This window comes from Rattus rattus, chromosome 11 (assembly GCF_011064425.1).
Source record: "Rattus rattus isolate New Zealand chromosome 11, Rrattus_CSIRO_v1, whole genome shotgun sequence".
NCBI classification, from domain to species: domain Eukaryota; kingdom Metazoa; phylum Chordata; class Mammalia; order Rodentia; family Muridae; genus Rattus; species Rattus rattus.
In genome coordinates this window covers 18,350,242-18,367,765 of record NC_046164.1, presented here as the reverse complement: position 1 = coordinate 18,367,765, position 17,524 = coordinate 18,350,242, and the positions used below count along the sequence as shown (strand labels likewise).

At 43.7% G+C, this 17,524-nt stretch overlaps 1 protein-coding gene across 3 annotated transcripts in view; it reads left to right on the top strand.

Annotated features, from left to right (window-relative positions):
- Positions 1-16,897, top strand: part of Gak (cyclin G associated kinase) — a 64,541-nt gene extending 47,644 nt beyond the window's left edge. For all 3 annotated transcript variants that reach the window (XM_032916094.1, XM_032916093.1, XM_032916092.1), the window contains 6 exons: positions 463-585; positions 9,408-9,524; positions 14,281-14,493; positions 14,792-14,937; positions 16,001-16,177; positions 16,355-16,897. In XM_032916094.1, coding sequence (XP_032771985.1) covers positions 463-585; positions 9,408-9,524; positions 14,281-14,493; positions 14,792-14,937; positions 16,001-16,177; positions 16,355-16,456 — 878 coding nt within the window. In that variant the 3' untranslated portion in view covers positions 16,457-16,897. The remainder of the gene's footprint in view (positions 1-462; positions 586-9,407; positions 9,525-14,280; positions 14,494-14,791; positions 14,938-16,000; positions 16,178-16,354) is intronic.
- The last annotated feature ends 627 nt before the right edge of the window (positions 16,898-17,524 follow it).

Sequence of the window (17,524 nt, the reverse complement as noted above, 5' to 3'; positions counted from 1 at the left end):
AAAAATGCCTATGAGTCCTTTACCCATCGTGGTAGGTTAGAGAAAGGCAGAGAGGCAGCATACAAATGTCCCTGCTACCCTGTGAAGATGTTGCCTGCTGACCTCTGTTGCCCAACTTTATAGTGATCTGCTACATCCTCAGGACCATCAGGAAAAAGGCCAGATGATAATGGCTGAGGCCTGCTAGTTCTGCCCGCCAATCCTGTGAGTTCAGAGTATCAGCTACCAGGTGTCTGTCTGAGCAAAGCACTGCCTCGACTGCCTAGCCACATTGGTCCCTTGGATGTAAGCTGGGCGGCAGGTTGCCTCCTGCTTCTGCCTGGGGATAAGAAGGTTCCCTCAGCATTATGTGGCGTATATACTTAACCCAAGCCCTGCTTATGCCTGGAATAAGAAGGTTCCCTCAGCATTATGTGGCGTATATACTCAACCCAAGCCCTGATGTTCTCTGGCTTCTTCCAGGAGATCTGCCAGCAGAGCCCAACAAGGTGATTGCTTCATCCAGCCACCCAGATCTGCTAGGAGGATGGGATACGTGGGCTGAGACTGCTATACCTGGGCCGGCCTCCATTCCAGTACCAGAAGGTATGACCTCCATCCCCACTGTTAGCTGGTCTCTCAAGACGCAAGTCTCCCCATCCCTTTTGAGAAGAGGACAAGGCAGGGCTCGTTTACGGGTTAGGGTTAGGGTTAGGGTTTGTCCTAGTCAGCCTTATGTGCATGTGAACCACAGACTTCTCTGCTGTCTGTTCCGTGGGAGTGCCCACACTCTGTAAGAGGTTTACCCTTGTGGAGTGGCAACAGTGTCTCCTCCTCCCTTTGTTGAGTGGCAACAGTGTCTCCTCCTGCTGTTCTTCCATGCTGTTCCCTTCCATGAAGGCAAAGTTTGGACACAATTCCTTGCCTGTGTGTGATCAATTGCCCTGTTTGTTTATGTACGTGATTGTCTATATTTTCTGTGTTCTCTGAGGGTACCTCAGAAAAGCTTCCATGTGTGTGCTATGGCTTCTAGGATGTGCCCTATTGGTGATGTGAATTACGAGGAGTTTTTGATATTTGTGCACATCCATCTGACCACTCTGTGCATACTCTGTGTACCTATAGTTTTGTCTTGCTAGCACATTTCTGATCCAAATTCTGGCACAAACCTGTTTGCAAAGTCTAACATACATCCCCTTCTACTATTTTATCAGTTTATTTGCTCAGAAACAAGAATTCTTGTCTTTGGTTTCTCGTCAGAGTTGGATTTTAAAACATTTTACAATTTAGTAAGTATTTTTTAAAAGTTGTTCATTTATTTTAATGTGTGCATGAGTTGGCACAGGTTGTGCATTTGTAGAAGTTAGAGGGTGACTATTATTTTCTATACTTTTGATTGTGGGGTTTTTCTTTGATTGTTTTCTTCAGGGTTATTTCGTATTCTTTATTAAGCCCTTTTCATGTTGAGAATTCGTTCTTGTTTGTATATTCCATTCTGATTGCAGTTTCTCCTCCCTCTTCTCCACTTCTCTTCAGAAAAGGGCAGGTATCACATGGATGTCAACCACTCATAGCATCTCAAGTTGCATTAAAACTAGGCACCTCTTCTCCTACTAAGGCTGAAGGAGGCACCCAGCAGGAGGAAAGGGTCACAAATGCAGGCATCAGTCAGAGACAGCCCCCGTTCCCACTGTTAGAGTCCCACAAGAAGACCAAGCTACACAACTGTAACATATGTGCAGAGGGCCTAGGGCAGTCCCATGGAGGCTCCCTGGTGGCGGTTCAGTCTCTGAGCTCCTTGCAACCCAGGTTAGTTGATTCTGTGAGTTTTCTTGGGGTGTCCATGACCCCTGTGGCCCCTACAATCCTTCCTCCTCCTCTTCCACAGGATTTCCCAAGCTAATGTTTAGCTGTGGGTCTCTGCATCTGTTTCTGTCAATTGCTGGGTAAAGCCTCTCTGGCGACAGTTGGGCTAGGCACCAGTCTAGTATAGCAGAATATCATTAGGAATCATTTCATTGACTTTTTTTTTTTAATGTCAATCATGTTTGGTTCTGTCCTAGGCCTCTGGGGCCTGACTCTCTAGGCAGTGTCAAGGGTTGGGTACCTCTCGTGGTATGAGTCTCAGGCTGGATCAATCATTGGTTGGCCACTCCTACAATTTTTGCATCACCTTACCCCAGCACATCTTGTAGTCAGGACAAATTGTAGGTCGAAGGTTTATGGCTGGGTTGGTGTCTTAGTTCCTCCACTAGAAGACTTGACTGGTTACAGAAGAGGGCCAGTTCAGGCTCTGTATCCCCCATTGCTAGGAGTCTTAGCTAGAGTCATCCTCATAGATTGCTGGGAGTTTCCATTTCACTAGATTTCTAGCTTATCCCAGAGATTTGCCCACCCCAATTCACTCCTGCCCCCACCTCCACCCATTCCAGTTGTCTCTCCCAGTACTCCATCCTTCCCCAACCTCTCTTGCTTCTATCCACACACCCCCATCCAGATGATACCCACCAACACCACCCCCCTCCCCCCCAAAAAAAAACCCCTATTCTCCCACGATATCTAATTCTGTTTCCCCTTCACAGTGAGATTCATATGTCCCCCTTTGAGCCATCCTTGTTACTTAGCTTCTCTGGGCTGTAGTATGATTATCTTTTACTTTATGGCTAATATCCACTTATAAATGAGTGAATACCATGTTTGTCTTTCTGCGTCTGACTTACCTCACTCAGGATGATCTTTTCTAGTTCCATCCATTCGCTGGAAAATTCCATGATGTCATTGTTTTTAACAGCTGACTAATACTGTGCGTTGTGTGGGTGTACCACATTTTCTTTATCATTCTTCTGTTGAGAGGCATCTAGGTTGTTTTCAGGTTCTGACTGTTAGAAATAAAGCAGCTGTGAACATAGATGAGCAAGTATCCTTGTGGGATGTGCGAGCATCCTTTAGTGCCCAGAAGTTAGGCTTGGGTTAGCTGGATCTTGAGGTAGACTTATTCCTAGTTTTCTGAAAAACTGCCAAATTGACTTCCAAAGTAGCTGTATAAGTTTGCACTTTCACCAGCAACGAGGAAGTGTTCTTTCTCCACATTCTAGCCAGCATGAGTTTGTTAGATTTATTTACTTATTATATGTAAATACACTGTAGCTGTCTTCAGACACACCAGAAGAGGGCATCAGATCCCATTACAGATGGTTGTGAGCCACCATGTGGGTGCTGGGAATTGAACTCAGGACCTCTGGAAGAGCAGTCAGTACTCTTAACCACTGAGCCATCTCTCCAGCTCCTATGCTTATGTCTTACTCAGTTTGTTTTTTTGTTGTTGTTGTTGTTTTGTTGTTGTTGTTGTTTGTTTGTTTTTTTATCTTAGCCCTTCTGACAGGTCTAAGATGGAGTCTCAGCATTGTTTCGATTTGTATTTCCCTGGGCTAAGGATGTTGAACATTTAAGTGCTGCTTGGCCATTTGGAATTCCTTTGTTGAGAATTCTGTTTAGATCTGTACCCCAATTCTTATGGATGTCTATTTAGTTTTGTGAGTTCTTTATATATTTTGGAAATTAGCTCTCTGACAGAGGTAGGGTTGGTGAATAACTTTTCCCATCCTCTAGGCTGTGCATTTGTTCTATTGTCAGTGTCTTTTGCCTTACAGAAGGTTTTCAGTTTCATGGGTCCCATTTATTGATTGTTCACCTCAGTGCCTGTGTTATCGGTGTTCTGTGTATGAAGTTGTCTCCTGTGCCAATGAGTTCCAGGCTGTTCCCCACTTGTATCAGATTGAGTATAGCTGGTTTTATGTTGAGGTCTTGGATCCACTTGGACTTGAGTTTTGTTTCAGGGAGATAGATTAATGTGCTGACATCCATCCAGTTAGACCAGCACCATTTGTTGAAGATGCTTTCTTTTTTCCATTGTATAATTTTGGCTTCTTTGTCAAAAAATCAAATGTTGATAGGTATGTGGAATTATTCCTGAGTCTTCAACTAGATTTCACTGGTCAGCTTGTCTTTTGTTATGCCAGTGTCATGTGGTTTTCATTACTGTTGCTCTCTAGTACAACTTGAAATCAGGGGCGGTGATGCCTCCAGAAGTTCTTTATCACACAGGATTGTTTCAGCTACGCTGAGACTTTTGTTTTTCTATATGAAGTTGAGTGTTGTTTTTTCGAGGTCTGTAAAGAACTGTGTTGGGATATTGATGGGAATTTATGTTGAATCTGTAGATTGCTTTTGGTAAGATGGCTATTCTCACTATGTTAACTCTACCAATCCATGAGCATGGGAGGTCTTTCCATCTGCTATAATCTTCTCCAATTTCTTTATTCAAACACTTGTCATACAGGTCTTTCACTTGCTTGGTTAGAGTTACACCAAAATAATTTATATTATTTGTGGCTATTTGAAGGGTGTTGGGCTGGAGAGATGGCTCAGTGGTTAAGAGCTCGACTGCTCTTCCAGAGGTCCTGAGTTCAAATCCCAGCAACCACATGGTGGCTCACAACCATCTGTAATGGGATCTGATGCCCTCTTCTGGTGTGTCTGAAGACAGCTACAGCGTACTTATATATAATAAATAAAATAAATCTTTAAAAAAGAAGAAGGCGGGGTTGGGGATTTAGCTCAGTGGTAGAGCGCTTGCCTAGGAAGCGCAAGGCCCTGGGTTCGGTCCCCAGCTCCGAAAAAAAGAACCAAAAGAAAAGAAGAAGGGTATTATTTCCGTTTTCTTTTTGAAAACATTTATTGTTTATATATAAGGCTACTGATTTTTTAAATTAATTTTATATCCAGTCACTTCACTGAAGGAGTTTATCAGCTATAGAAGTTCCCTGGTAGGATTTTTGGGGTCACTTATGTATACTATCATCAACAAATAGCAATATGTTGACTTCTTACTTTCCAGTTATATCCCCTTGATCTCCTTTAGCTGTCTTTTTGTTCTAGGTAGGACTTCAAGTACTGCTATATTGAATAGGTATGGAGAGAATAGACAGCCTTGTCTTGTCCCTCATTTTAGTAAAATTGCTTCAAGTTTTTCTCCATTTAGTTTGATGTTGGCGACTGTTGTATTTTGCCTTTATTGTGTTTATGAATGTCCCTTTTATCCCTGATCTCTCCAAAACTTATCATGAAGGGTGTTGAATTTTATCAAAGGCTTTTACATCAATGTTCCTGGGGGAAATTGATCTATAATCTATTTCTTTGTTGAGTCTCTGTGTAGTTTGGATATCAAGGTGACTGTGGTATCATAAAATGAATTTGGCAGTGTTCTTTCTGTTTCTGTTTTGTGGAATAGTTTGAGGAATGTTGGTATTAACTCTTCTTTGAAAGTCTGATAGATTTCTACACTAAAACTATCTGGTCCTGGACTCTTTTTGGTTAGGAGACTTTTAATGGCTGCTTCTTTGGGTCTATTTAAAATCTTTATCTGATCTTGATTTAACTTTGGTAAGTGGTATCTATTGTGACAATCGTTCATTTCTTTTAAATTTTCCAATTTTGTGGGGTATAAGTTTTTGAAGTATGACCTAATAATCTTTTGGATTTCCTTTGTGTCTGTTGTTACCTCTCTTTTTTCATTTCTGATTTTGCTGATTTGGATATTGTCTATTTGTCTTTTAGTTTGTTTGGATAAGAGTTTGTCTATATTGTTGATTTTCTCAAAGAAGCCAACTGCTTCATTGATTCTTTGTATTATTCTCTTTGTTTCTATTTTGTTGATTTCAGCCTTGAGTTTGGTTATTTCCTGCTGTCTACTCCTCTTGAGTGTGTTTGCTTCTTTTTGTTGCAGAGCTTTCACGTAAGAACGCTCTAATTTTTTTATGAAGGCACTTAGTGCTGAGAACGTCCCTCTTAGCACCATTTTCATTGTGTCCCATAAGTTTGGGTATGCTGTGCGTTCATTTTCATTGAATTCTAGGAAGTCTTTACTTTCTTTGTTTCTTCCTTGACTCAGTGGTCTTCATTAGACAGTTGTTCAGTTTCCATGAACTTGTGAGGTTTCTGTTGCTTTTGTTGTTGGCGTCCAGCTATAAACCATGGCGGTCTGGTAAGATGCAGGGGGTCATTTCCGTTTTCTTGAGTCTGCTGAGATTTGCTTTGTGATGGAGTGAGTATATGGTCAGTTTTGGAGAAGGTTCTATGAGGTGCTGAGAAGAAGGTGTATTCTTCTGTGTTTGGGTGAGATGTTCTGTAGATACCTGTTATATCCATTTAAGCCATAGCATCTGTTCCATTATTTTTCTGTTTAGTTTCTGTCCATTGATGAGAGTGAGATATTGAAGTCTCCCACTACTAATGTGTGAGATTTGCTGAGTTTAGTAATGTTTCCTTTACAAATGTGGGTGCCCTTGTGTTTGGAGCATAGATGTTCAGAACTGAGACATCTTCGATTTTTCCTTTGTTGAGTATGAAGTGTCCTTTCCTTTCTCTTTTTGTTAACTTGGATTGAATTCTATTTTATTAGATATTAGAATGGCTACCCAGCTTGTTTCTTAGGTCCATTTGCTTAGAAAATCTTTTCCCAGCCCTTTACTCTGAGATAATTTTCTGTCTTTTGATGTTGAGGTGTGTTTCTTGTATGCAACAGAATGACAGAACCTGTTTCAAATTCATTCAATTAGCTTGTGTTGTTTTGTTGGAGAATTGAGTTCATTGATGTTGAGAAATACTAATGACCAATGATTGATTATTTCCTGTTAGTTTGATGGTTGTGGGTGAGTGTGGGCGCCCTCGCTCGCTCACTCACTCACTCGCTCGCACACACCTGTGCTTTCCTTCTTTTGGTTTTGTTGGTGTGAAATTACTTGCTGTGTTTTCATGGGTGTACTTATCCTCCTGGGGTTGGAGCGTTCCTTCTAGTATCTTCTATAGAGCTGGATTTGTGGCCAGATATTGCTTAAATTTGACTTCCTTATGGAATATTTTCTTTGCACCATCTGTCAGTTTTGATAATAGGCTGGGCTAGCATCTGTGGTCCTAGAATCTGCAAGACATCTCTAGGCCCTTCCAGCTTTTGGAGTCTCTGTTGAGAAGCCAGGTGTAATTCTGATAGGCCTGCCTTTATATGTTACTTATGCCTTTTTTCTTGGAGCTTTTAATTTTCTTTCTTTATTCTATATATTTAGTATTTTGATTAGTATGTGGCAGAGGGACTTTCTGTTCTGTAAGCCTCTTGTACATTTATAGGTATCTTTTTCTTTAGGTTAGAAAATTTTTCTTCTATGATTTTTGTTGAAAATATTTTTCTGGATCTTTGAGCTGGGAATCTTCAATTCCTATTATTATTAGGTTCAGTCTTTTCATAGTGTTCCAGACTGCCTGGATGTTTTGTGTCGGGAACTTTTAGATTTAACATTCTCTTTGACCGATGTATCAGTTTATTCAATCATATCTTCAACACTTGAGAATTCTCTTGTATTTCTTGTATTCTGTTGGTGATGCTTATGTCTTTAGTTCCTGTTCACTTACTTAGATTCTCCATCTCCAGGATTCCCTCAGTTTATTTTTTCTTCATTGCTTCTATTTCCATTTTCAGGTATTGAACAGTTTATTAATTTCCTTCACCTGTTTTCATTTTCCTGAATTTCTTTAAGGGATTTATTCATTTCCTTTTTAGGAACCTCTATCATCTTCATAACATTGGATTTAAGATCAGTTTTTCGTGCTTTAGCTCTGCTGGAATATCCAGGACCGGCTGCAGTAGGGTAGCAGGGCTCTGCTGGGTCCATGCTCTGGCTGTTGCTGTGCTCCCACACTGCAGTGCCTCTGCTCGTCTGGGTTTGGGGTTATTATAAGTTTAGGTGCTGATTTCTGAGTTTATCTTTGTTAGATGGATCATTTTTGTTTTGCCCCACTTGGTTTCTGTTTCCTCTCTGGTCTTGCCTGAGTGGCCTAGGGTTCTGGTGACCAGTGAGTCTTCGGGTCCAATAGGCTGTCTCTGCTGGAGTTTTTGCAGCCTGGGTGACCTCTTGGGTTTTGGGTACCAATATTGTCTCTTGGGTTCCAAGTGCCTGCATGGCCTCTGGAAATCTGGATACCTGCTTGGTATCTGGGGTTCCTAATATAACATAGTCTTCAGAAAAGCAAAAGTCTTCTGCTGGAGTTGTAGGTCAGAATGGGGGTGCAGTTAGGGGCTGTTGGAAAGGCTCTAAGGAGTGCTATTGGGCCATGGGCAATGTTTTACCTGGGGTCACTAGTGCTGCTGTGGCCTTCAATAAAGCAGAAATCTTTTGCTGCCTCTGCCTCCCAAGTGCTGGGATTAAGGGTGTGTGCCATTACTGCCTGAGACTAAATGTAATTTTTAAAAGTTTTTACATTGTGTTAATTTATGGGGGGTGTGGAGTGGGGAGCAGTGTGCCTATCATGGAAGGCATGTAGAAGTTAGAGGAAAACTTGGGTAACTCCATTCTCTGCTTTCACCAAACAGGCCCCAGGGATTGTGATGCATAGTGATTGAACCCAGGACATCAGATTGGGTAGCAAGTGCCTTTTACCCACTATGCCATCTAGCTAGCTCTGTTGTTGTTGTTGTTGTTGTTGTATGTGTTTTGTGTTTGTTCATGTATGAGTATGGATTTACATCTTCTGTGGTACATGTGCATGCTGTGGTGCACATTTGGAACTCGGAGAACAACTTCTTGAGGTCATTATTTCCACTTTGTCGAGGCAGGATCTCTCATTTCTGCGGCACCAGCTTGCTCACAATCTTCTAACCAATTCTCCTGACTCTACTTGTCTGTCACCAAGTGCCAGGATTACAGGTGCACACATATGGCTTCTTCACATGTTCCAGAATCAGTCGCAGGTCATCGAGCTTACATAGCAAGCCCTTTTACCTGCCGAGCCGTTTCATTGGCTCAGTTGTTTTATTTTGTTGTAAGATGGAATCTTATTGTATAGCTCTGACTGTACTGGACTTTATGAGACCAGGCTTGACTTGAACTTAACAGAGATCCACCTGCTTTTTATGTGAAAATATTACATGGGTGCTGGGATCTGAACTTTGGTCCTGATGATTGAGCAATAAGCACTCTTAACCTCTAAGCCATCATTTTTAATGACGAGATAACATTTCGAGTAGTTGTGCAATAATTATTTCAAGATTTTATGCTTAGCTAGTCTCAAATTTACGTTGTTATATCATGAAGGACAGTCACATTTCAGAGAGATTATAACAGATGATGCTACAGAGTCAGAACAGTGAAGACATTTTCTGATTCTTGGTACCAGATGGTCAGTGATTTCCCTGAGCAATATGGATAAATGCTGGAGCCAGCCACTCTGCTGGGTGTGTTCTGTGTTCTTCCCACCATCCTTAAAGAATTACCAAACTTGAGTGGGGCCTTTGGTTCTGAAAGGGAGGATCAGGAACTTTGGGTGACTGTGTTTCATTCTGTGCTGTGTAAGTCTCATGGCTTTTGTCCTTTTTCCAGGTACTCTCTTCTCTTCTGCAGGTCACCCAGCCCCTCCAGGCCCCAACCCCAGCCAAACCAAGTCTCAGAACCCGGACCCATTTGCTGATCTCAGTGATCTCAGCTCTAGCCTCCAAGGTAATGCAGGGTCAACCCTATGTGGCAAGAAACTCCTTTCCAGGGTTGGGGATTTAGCTCAGTGGTATAGCGCTTGCCTAGCAAATGCAAGGCCCTGGGTTCAGTCCCCAGCTCCAAAAAAAAGAAAAAAAAAAAAAAAAAAAAAAAAGAAGAAGAAGAAGCTCCTTTCCATGCTCTATTACACTCCTATGTCCAAGGACCCCAGAAGCTTATGTCTGCTTCCATTCTGAGTGCCCATTGACTAAAAGGCTATAAAAATGAGAGTTGGTAGACCTAATGTTGATGCATGGCCTGTGTGACCATGCAGTATCTGTACCAGCTAACTCCAAGGTTATGGTATTGTCTAGGAAGTAGGGCAGCCTAGGAGTTAGTTGGTGAGGCTCTGCTTAGTACTGAGTGTTGGACATCAGCATTCTCTTGGTAAAGGTCAACCATGGAGTCAAATGCTACTCCTTGTAATATTCATGCCTGTCTTGGGGCTGGACCACATTTTGTACCTCCTGTCTTCACAAGCTGAGCTTCCCAGACATCATCTCAGGTTTGTCTTCTAAATCTCCTTTAGGCTTCTCAGCTCCTTTGTCTGTATCTCTTCTTCATAACTTCTGAGAAGGGAAGTCCAATAAGCTATAGGGCGTGTAGTTTCTGGTTGGGGATATTGTCAGGTTGCTTGTTGCACAGGACTTGCTTGTTCTGGCATCTGTCTTAGGTGGTATTAATTCACTCACTAAAACATAACTGACCTTGGCTGACACTGGACACCTGACAGAATTTAAAACAGTGCCATGTATAGTTGATTTTTGTAAAAAAAAGCTTTCAGACCAGGTAGGGGTAGAGGCTTATGCCTGTAATCCCAGCACTCAGGGAACTGGGTAAGAGGATCAGGAGTTCAAATCTTGGCTACATGAGACCCTGTCTCAAAACAGTTACAAAAGCGCTTTTAACTGTAAACATAAAGAAACATGTAGTAGCAATATGGTGGAAATACAACACAAACATGGCAGTCAAGATTGAAAGACACTAAATGTTTATGTATCACAAGATTGCCCCTCTGCTTAGTATTAATTGATCTGTAGGTCTAATGTTCTTTCCACCAAAATCCCAGCAAAGATTTTTGTACAATTTATCTGAGAAAGCAAATAAACTACAATGATTGGGGCTTCTTGTAGTGGAGAGTAGTATAGAATCTCCACCCTGACTTTGAGGTACATTCTCTGGCCACAGAAACCAAGACTGAAGTGTTAGCAAAATGCCAGGCACTGATACCTGGATAGGAAGAGAGGACCCAGCTGTGTACCCAAATGGGGGCGACAGAAGTATGAAAACTGGTGGAACTGGAAGCACTGGATTTGCACAGGCAAGAAAAGGAGCCTCAGCTGTACCTGAACCTCATAGCCCATTGCAGTGGGATGTAAGGAAGTGCAGAAAAGAAGCACAGATCTGAGACTTTCAACTGTGGAAAGACCAAGCAAAAATGTGGGAAAAACATTTTTTTTTTCGAAAACAGTTTGACAAAGTACTCTACTAAAATATATAACTGTAGTAATAAAAAAAATGTAATCGTGTGGGGAAATGAGGAGAGGGGCAAAGGTTCCATCACAGTTATTCTGGAATGCCAATGCTCCCATGAGACAATGTTGAATCATCAGCTGCTTTAGGGGAAGATTTGGGTGAAGCAAATCATAGAAATTGAGTTTCTTATATTTACATGTTTCTTAGTCAGGGTTTCTATTCCTACACAAAACATCATGACCAAGAAGCAAATAGAGGAGGAAAGGGTTTATTCAGCTTACACTTCCACATTGCTGTTCATCCCCAAAGGAAGTCAGGACTGGAACTCAAGCAGGTCAGAAGCAGGATCTGATGCAGAGGTGGGGGTGGGGTGGGGGTGGGGGTTGTTACTTACTGGCCTGCTTCCCCTGGCTTGCTCAAGACTACCCAGCCCAGGGATGGCACCACCCACAATGGGCTGGGCCCTCCCCCCTTGATCACTAATTGAAAAAATGCCTTACACCTAGATCTCATGGAGGTTCCTTTCTCTGTAATAACATCAGCTTGTGTCAAGTTGACACACAAAACCAGCCGGTAAAATTGATCCCTTATCAACTTGACACACAAACCCATGGCTATTAAGCCTCAACCCTTACTTTGTTATTCATCCCCAAGAGCTAAATAACTTTAAGAGTCCCACAGTCTTTACAAATTCTTACATATTAAATTTTCAATCCCTTTTAAATATCCAATATCTTTTAAAATTCAAAGTCTTTTTACAATTCAAAGTCTCTTAACTGTGGGCTCCACTAAAATACTTTATTCCTTCAAGAGGGAAAAATATCAGGGTGCAGTCACAATCAAAAGCAAAATCAGACTAACAATCCAGTGTCTGGGATCCACTCACAATCTTCTGGGTTCCTCCAAGGGCTTGGGTCACTTCTCCATCTCTGCCCTTTGTAGCACACACCTTGTCTTCCAGGCTCCAGATGCTTGTGGTCCACTGCTGCTGCTGCTCTTGGTAGTCATCTCATGGTACTGACATCTTCAAAACACTGCTGTCTTCTGCTGCAACTAGGTTTCACCTATAGCCTCTCATAGGCTCTCTTCATGATGCCAAGCCTCAACTCTTTTGCATGGCTTCTCAGTGCCCAGCCTCAGCTGCTCTTCATGACCCCTTCTTCATGCCTTCAAAACCAGTACCACCTGGGTGACTCTTAAACACTACCAAGTCCAGCCTCAGCATGAGGTACAACCTTGGCTATCTCTGGAACACAGCTTCTTTGTGCTTCCAGAAAACACTTCCCAGAGATTTCACCTCAGTGATGTTGGTCTCTTCTTAATCGCCACTAATTTCTTAGCTCCAACTAAGGTTAGCATCGATTGTCCCAGTAATGCAAAGGTTTCGCTTTCTGTAGTTCTGCTATCTTGTTAATCACAGCTGATTCTTCAAAACTACAAAATCTTCACAATCAGAATAGCAACAGACCTGATAAGAGTCTAATCTTCCCTCTGAAATTTCACAGGTCTTCTGGACTCCATCCCTGGAACCTCATGCCCCCCACCCCCAGGCCAAGCCAGCTCCCAGAGCCTCTGAACAACTAAGGTCCAAAGTCCTTCCACAGTCCTCTCCAAAACATGGTCAGGTTGTCACAGGAGTACCCCACTCCAATTTGTCTTAGTCAAGGTTTCTATTCTTGCACAAAACATCATGACCGAAAAGCAAGTTAGAGAGGAAAGGGTTTATTCAGCTTACACTTTCCACATTGCTGTTCCTCTCCAAAGAAGAACTCAAGCAGGTCAGGAAGCAGGAGCTGATGCAGAGGCCATGGAGGGATGTTACTGGCTTGCTTTCCCTGGCTTGCTCATCTTGCTTTTATATAGAACCCAAGGCTACCAGCCCAGGGATGGCACCACCCACAAGGGGCTCTCCCTCCTTGATCACTAACTGAGAAAATACCTTACAGCTGGATTTCATAGAGGCATTTCCTCAACTGAAGCTCCTTTCTCTGTGATAACTTCAGCTTGTGTCAAGTTGACACATAAAACCAGCCAGTACACATGTACTTACAGGAATGTGAAATAATATAGCCGTTTGTGGTGTTTCTTACAAAAGAAAACATGCAAATATCATAGGACCCTAGTGTTTATCCCAGAGAAATGAGTTTATATTTCTATAAAAATCCACAAGTAAATATTCTGCACGTGTTCCGAGAAGAGCTATTTGTAATATCCAAGAAAATAAACTCTGAATAGATGTTCTTCTGTGGATGGAGATTAAACAAACAACAGTCCCTTTCATACTGTGAACTACAAAACTTTCTATCCTTGGCAGTAGAAAGGCATAGGAGTGGGAGTCAGCTGATCACGCCACACTTGCAGTGAGAAAACAAAGAAAGATAAACGCATGCTTGCTAATGCTTGGCTTACCTTCTTTGTTCAATCCAAGGTCCCCTTGCCCAAAGGAACGATTTCACCCACAGTTACGATGGCTCTTCCCACATCAATGAATATCATTAAGATAATCCCTGACACCAGGAATAGTAGTGCACACCTTTAATCCCAGTGTTTGGGAGGCAGAGGCAGGCAGATCTTTGAGTTTGAGGCCAGCCTGGTCTGCAGAGAGAGTTCCAACAAAGTTAGAACTACACAGAGAAGCCCTGTCTTGGGGAAAAGAGGATAATCTCCACATCATGCCTAGAAGTCATCTATCTCCTAGGTGATTTTAGATACAAACAATGCAACAACGCCATCACAGGGGAACTTCATTGCTGGGGACATTGTGTAAAGGTTCTCTAGACTTTTAGCATGTATTGCAACTTTTTTTTTTTTTTTTTTTTGTTTTTTTTTGTTTTCCGAGCTGAGGACCGAACTCAGGGCCTTGCACTTGCTAGGCAAGCGCTCTACCACTGAGCTAAATCCCCAACCCCGTATTGCAACTTCTGTGATTACTATTTCACAGAAATTTAAAGAGTCAGCCACGCATTTGAGGAGCTCTGTGAGTCAGAGTCCACACAAGAAGACCGCCCCTGGACCACTCAGCAGATGGGGATACTAAGCCCCTGTAGATGTGCATGTAGGGTATCCTAACATCTAACTTCATTCAGAAACATTGAGCAACACAGCACTTGTGTTAGGTGGAAGAGATCAACTAAGTGAGGATGGTTTGTTTTATGAGTGCATGTCCCAGCGGTACAGTATCCTCAGCCCCAGAAGTAACTCATCATTTGGCTATGAGACTTACACATGTCCTCTGGTGTCTCCCCAGGCTTGCCTGCTGGACTTCCTGCAGGGAGCTTCGTTGGCACATCAGCCACCACTCACAAAAGCAACAGCTCCTGGCAGACAACTCGTCCCACAGCCCCTGGAACCTCATGGCCCCCGCAGGCCAAGCCAGCCCCCAGAGCCTCTGAACAACTAAGGTCTCACTTTAGTGTGATTGGGGCCCGAGAAGAGAGAGGTGTCCGTGCGCCCAGCTTTGGTAAGTCCTGCATTTACATGCTGGTTGGAGGTAGAGCCCCTTGTTCCCTGCTCAGAGCCGACCAAGACAGTTGTGTTTATGGTACTCACAGAGGCTACCCCAAGGTAGCCGATTTGGATTTGTATGCTGGTGTCTTGAGGCATCTCTGCAGGCCTGGCCCCTCTCTCCTCCCATTCCCAGTGGCTTTTAACAGATGGTACTGAGGCCATGTTTTATTTCCTGTCCAGGTATCAGAACAGACAACACCTAGGTAAAAAGCAGTCAATGTCTATAAAAAGGGTCTATTTTTTTTTCCCAGCCCAAAAGCCAAAGGTCTCAGAAAATGATTTTGAAGATCTGCTGCCTAATCAAGGCTTCTCTAAGTCTGACAAGAAGGGGCCAAAGACCATGGCAGAGATGCGGAAACAGGAACTTGCCAGAGATACAGACCCATTCAAATTGAAGGTGGGTAACTCCAGGGCCCAGGTCACACTGTAAAGGCCAGTGTCTCCAGCCAAAGACTTGTTATATATGGACCTGGCACCTGGAGTTCCTTGGAGTATATTCCTGGGCAACTTGATATTACACTTAGTGTTTCCTCATGGGCACTGGGGATCAGTGAGGGATGCAGGTACCAGACAGGGCTTCTAGTACTCTAGAAGTATTTGACCTTGGCCTTGAGCTAGCAAAAGGGCATTGCTCAGACTTGTGCCTATCAAAACCAAGGTTTCGTCTGACTATTGAAGACAGCAATTTGTTTGGGTTTTGGTTCTGACCTAGAGCCCTTATAGTGGAGTGAGAAGGAGTCAGCATAGCACAATGACCAGAATATCCCACGTGCATGTGTGCATGCGACCCTGGCTGTCTTGGAACTCTATTTGTAAACCAGGCTCCTCTCAAACTCACAGAGGTTCACCTGCCTCTGCCTCTCAAGTGCTGGAATTAAAGGCGTGTACTACCACACCCAGCTGAGGTTAGTTCTTTAGGGCATGGTGTAGCCACTCCCTTAAGAACTACCTGAAAGGTTACCAGGAGCCCACTTGTCCTCATTGAGCCCTGTTCCTTGATCAGGAGGCTTTATTGAGAGTTTAGGAGTTTGTATCTAGCTGAAAAGGATTATCAGTTCCGTCCATGGTACCTTCTATCCGCAAATCACGGTAGCCTGATCTGGTGGGCTCAGTGCTGGGATTGAGAGGTCCAGGTTGGGGACCTTCTGGATATCAGGGAATAGGGGAAGAGGGAAGTACAACTATGGTTGCCCTGTTCTCCTATAGGAGTAAACAAAGAGGTACCAAACCATGTTCTTGAGGCCTCCACAGAAGCTTGCTTCCCAGGCCATAGGTGATCTTTCACTTGAGGACCAGGTCCATTGAAATGTGATGCACCCACCCTCTTCAGCATCTGAACATCCTTCAGTACTTCAAATGCCGCTTACCTTGATTTCCCCACCCTACCCTCCACACAGCAGGGAGGGAGGTATCCTAAATACAGCTCCTTCCTGAGGGTCTGTCTACATTGATGTCTGTAGCTTTTGGACTGGATTGAAGGCAAAGAGAGGAATATCCGTGCACTGCTGTCCACTCTGCACACAGTATTGTGGGATGGGGAGAGCCGCTGGACACCTGTGAGTATGGCTGACCTGGTGACTCCAGAGCAGGTGAAGAAGCAGTACCGCCGTGCAGTGCTGGTAGTGCATCCTGATAAGGTAAGTGTATGGGGAGGCAGTTCCCAGGATGCTAGACCTTGGGCTTCTGGACCTTGTGCTTGTGGTTGGGTTGTCTCTGCCTCTCATTGCCTGGGGGCCTGCTGGCTGTGTTCTATGAAGGAGCTGGTGGGAAGGTGGGCTGAGTAGTCAGGCTGGCTCTCACCCCATTGCCCACAGGCCACAGGGCAGCCATATGAACAGTCTGCCAAGATGATCTTCATGGAGCTGAATGATGCATGGTCTGAGTTTGAAAACCAGGGCTCAAGGCCCCTCTTCTGAGGCCTGTGATGACTATGGCTGCAGGAGCTGCTCATGAATCCTGAATGCTGCTGGCCTGACTGAGGCACAAATGGGACCATAACAGGTGTGGCAGGTGATATCGCCCCAGGGGCCTGGACCATCTACTCCCAATCATCCCTGCATTCATCATGGACAAATACCATTCCATGGCTGGGAGAGAAAGCATTCCTCAGATCTGATATTTGTTGTTTTGTTTTTCTTTTTCTTGTCCCAGAGGAAAAGTGTTGATTTATATTCCTTCCACAGCTGTCACAATTTGTGATTTACTTGGTGTCTGGTGGCTGTCACCTCTTGAATGGCACATGTCGCTGGCACTTCTCTCCTGTCATTTCTTCAAATATGGGGGTGCATCCACACCCCACTCTGATCAGTTTGCCAATCATCTGTACATAATTAAACTATTTTCCGATGGCTGGTGCAGTGTCTGCTTGTAAAGCACTTCTTACCTAGTTCCTGGTCATGTATGTGTTCACCTGTTTTTACCTGTGGTGGATGGTAGGGTTGTGCAGTTGGCCTAGAATGGGCTGTAAGACCACTGGCCAGCACTGATGCCATCCTAGCTGAGCATTTTGCTGGAGAAAAGTTCTGGAAACATCAGAAGGGAGTCCACAACACTGGGTTTCTCCCAAGGCCTGGACTCTTAGGCCATCTTCAGTAATTCTATGGTTCTTCATCTTAGCTCATAACTAGTGTCCTCAGAGGCGTGTCGGGACACCTCCACCTGCCAGGGGCTGCAGGGTTGGGTCATGTTGTCTGCAAACACTTCCTCTACTGGCTGGATCTCAGTCAGCCTCTAGGAACGCTAATGAAAACTCGAGTCAGTGGCCCAGGCCTAAAACCCACTGATGAAGAAATGTTGAGGTGAGTGTAAGCTCAATGTTAGGTCTTCGTCACTGTGTAGATAAGACACGGCCATGGAGCTTATGTTGCCCCTTGGACCGACATCCTTGGTCAGAGTTCAGTTTGGGGTATAGAATACTGCTTCAAAAGAAACCAGCAGGTAGGCAGCCAACCATGATTGTAATACTAATTGGAGCTCAATAAAAG